This window comes from Nanorana parkeri, unplaced genomic scaffold, assembly GCF_000935625.1.
Source record: "Nanorana parkeri isolate BGI_ZX_2015 unplaced genomic scaffold, ASM93562v1 scaffold3818, whole genome shotgun sequence".
NCBI classification, from domain to species: Eukaryota; Metazoa; Chordata; class Amphibia; order Anura; family Dicroglossidae; genus Nanorana; species Nanorana parkeri.
Genome location: NW_017310086.1, coordinates 26584 through 28684, shown reverse-complemented (window position 1 = coordinate 28684; position 2101 = coordinate 26584). Strand labels below are relative to the sequence as shown.

At 51.4% G+C, this 2101-nt stretch overlaps 1 protein-coding gene across 1 annotated transcript; it reads right to left on the bottom strand.

Annotated features, from left to right (window-relative positions):
- Positions 1-445: 445 nt before the first annotated feature.
- LOC108803513 (gastrula zinc finger protein XlCGF67.1-like) lies at positions 446-1225 on the bottom strand. Its single transcript, XM_018575350.1, has one exon. The coding sequence runs from the start codon at positions 1223-1225 to the stop codon at positions 446-448; it is 780 nt and encodes a 259-aa protein (XP_018430852.1).
- Positions 1226-2101: the final 876 nt, after the last annotated feature.

The window sequence follows — 2101 nt, the reverse complement described above, 5'->3', positions numbered from 1 at the left end:
CTTGTTTCCTCGCAGCTCCGCCCACAGAGGAAGAACAAGGATTCCTAGCTCCGCCCACAGAGGAAGAACAAGTATCCCAAGCTCTGCCCACAGAGGAAGAACAATGACCCCCAAGCTCCGCCCACAGAGGAAGATCAAGGATCCCAAGCTCCGCCCTCCAGTCTGTTATTCTAACTCCATCAGCATGACAGAGGGGTCTCCAGCCTTGTCCTCGTCAGCACTGACACCTGCGTTACCGAGAGAATCTCTGACGTCAGCCGGCCCTTCTGGGGCTGAAATGCGGGAAATGTTTTTTGGGGGATGAAGTTCATTTTCATGGCGAAGAGATCCGATCGCTCTTCATAACATTCTGGAGGAGATGCAAATGGGCCTGGACTGTAGACCTAGCTGCTTCTCCCCAGCGCCTCGAATGATTCACATTGTAGGGATTTCCACACTCCAGGTGCTAAAACACCTCAAAGGCTGTGTGGGTTCTCTGATGCTTGCAAAGATAAGACCTCCGTGAGAAACATTTCCCGCACTCAGGGCAGGAATACGGCCTCTCCCCGGTGTGGCACATCTGATGTTTAGTAAGGTTGGAATTCCGTAAGAAACATTTCCCACACGTCAAGCATGAATACGGCCTCTCCCCCGTGTGACACTTCCGATGCGAGTTCAGATGTGACTTCCGTGAAAAACTTTTCCCACACTGAGGGCAGGAATGAGGCTTCTGCCCCGTGTGAGATATTTGATGTTTAACTAGACCCGATTTCTGTGTAAAACATTTTCCACACTCAAGGCAGCAATACGGCCTCTCCCCCGTGTGAGTTCTTTGGTGCACGATAAGGTCTGATTTCCGTGAACAACTTTTCCCGCACTCGGAGCAGGTGTATGGCTTCTCTCCCGTGTGCAACCTCAAATGGGTGTTAAGATTGGTCCTATTTGAAAAACCTTTTCCGCACTCAGGACAGGAATACGGTTTCTCCCCGGTGTGAGATCTGTAATGTATGACCAGTTTTTCTTTACGAATAAAACATTTCCCACACTCAGGACAGGAATAAAGCTTCCTGCCCATGTGGAATTTTTGATGCTCAGCAAGACTCAGTTCAGAGGTAAAACTTTCCCCGCACTCAGGACAGGGAAATGTCTCCTCCCCCTGAATTCCGGCACCATCCCCCGCAGGATGAGGTCGCTCAGAGTCAGAGGGATTCCATGGTCCACCCACACTGTGAGGTCCACCATCCATAGCTGAGCTCATTGTCTCTTCTCCCGCACAATCTGCTGTGATGTCCTCATCTTCCATCTTACAACCTGGAGATAAAGTCAGAGGATCCTTTGAGGGTTCCTCCATGGCGTGTCCTGGAAACATAGAGACACATGACGGAGAGATATGAGAGGGTTAGATGACTTCACTCAACATTCCATCTGGATCAGGAGGTCTGAGGGAGCAGATGTTCTATGAGGAGGTCCCAACCAGCCGGGGCTCCTCCCCTCTTCAAAGGGACTCCTCCCAGATCACTTCCACATCTACACAGCCTTGTCAGAAGAGGAGGGGCCAATGGGGACTAGGAGGAGCATGCTCTTCACCCAACCACAAGGCTAGGCACTGGGTCATGTGATCTCTGAGGAACAAAGTTCTGACCCGCTAGAACCTTCAGCAGAGAAGAAGTGACCACAGGCCGAGGCTTCCGGAACTGGGAGAGAAACCCAACCCAATACTACCAGCTGAACCCCAGGACGGGTATCAGGGAGGTGACCATTACCAACCTATTGGATGATATCACTAAGCTCCACCCTACTCTGGACCAATCAGAGAGCAGAGATAAGAGAAGAATATATTGTGGGTCACCTGTGCTGATCTGTGTAGGCGTGTCCTCCTCTATGGACGTCCTCATCATTCCGGCCTCCTCCTCCGTATATCGCTGATCATCCCTCACATACGTCTCTTCTACTTCACCCTCAACTTTCATCTTCATCAGATCTTCACCCTAAACCAACAGAACGGCAGAAAGTCTCATCTTGTAGAGTCCGCCCATCATCTCCACATGTTCCCGCCCCTCAACTCCACCCACCTGATCATGGCGGGGGATGGGGAGACCTTCCTGGGTGGGGTCCCGGGAAT

Excerpts from the sequence above, each read along its gene's own strand:
- LOC108803513 (XM_018575350.1), bottom strand. The coding sequence starts at position 1,225 with ATGGATGGTGGACCTCACAGTGTGGGTGGACCATGGAATCCCTCTGAC.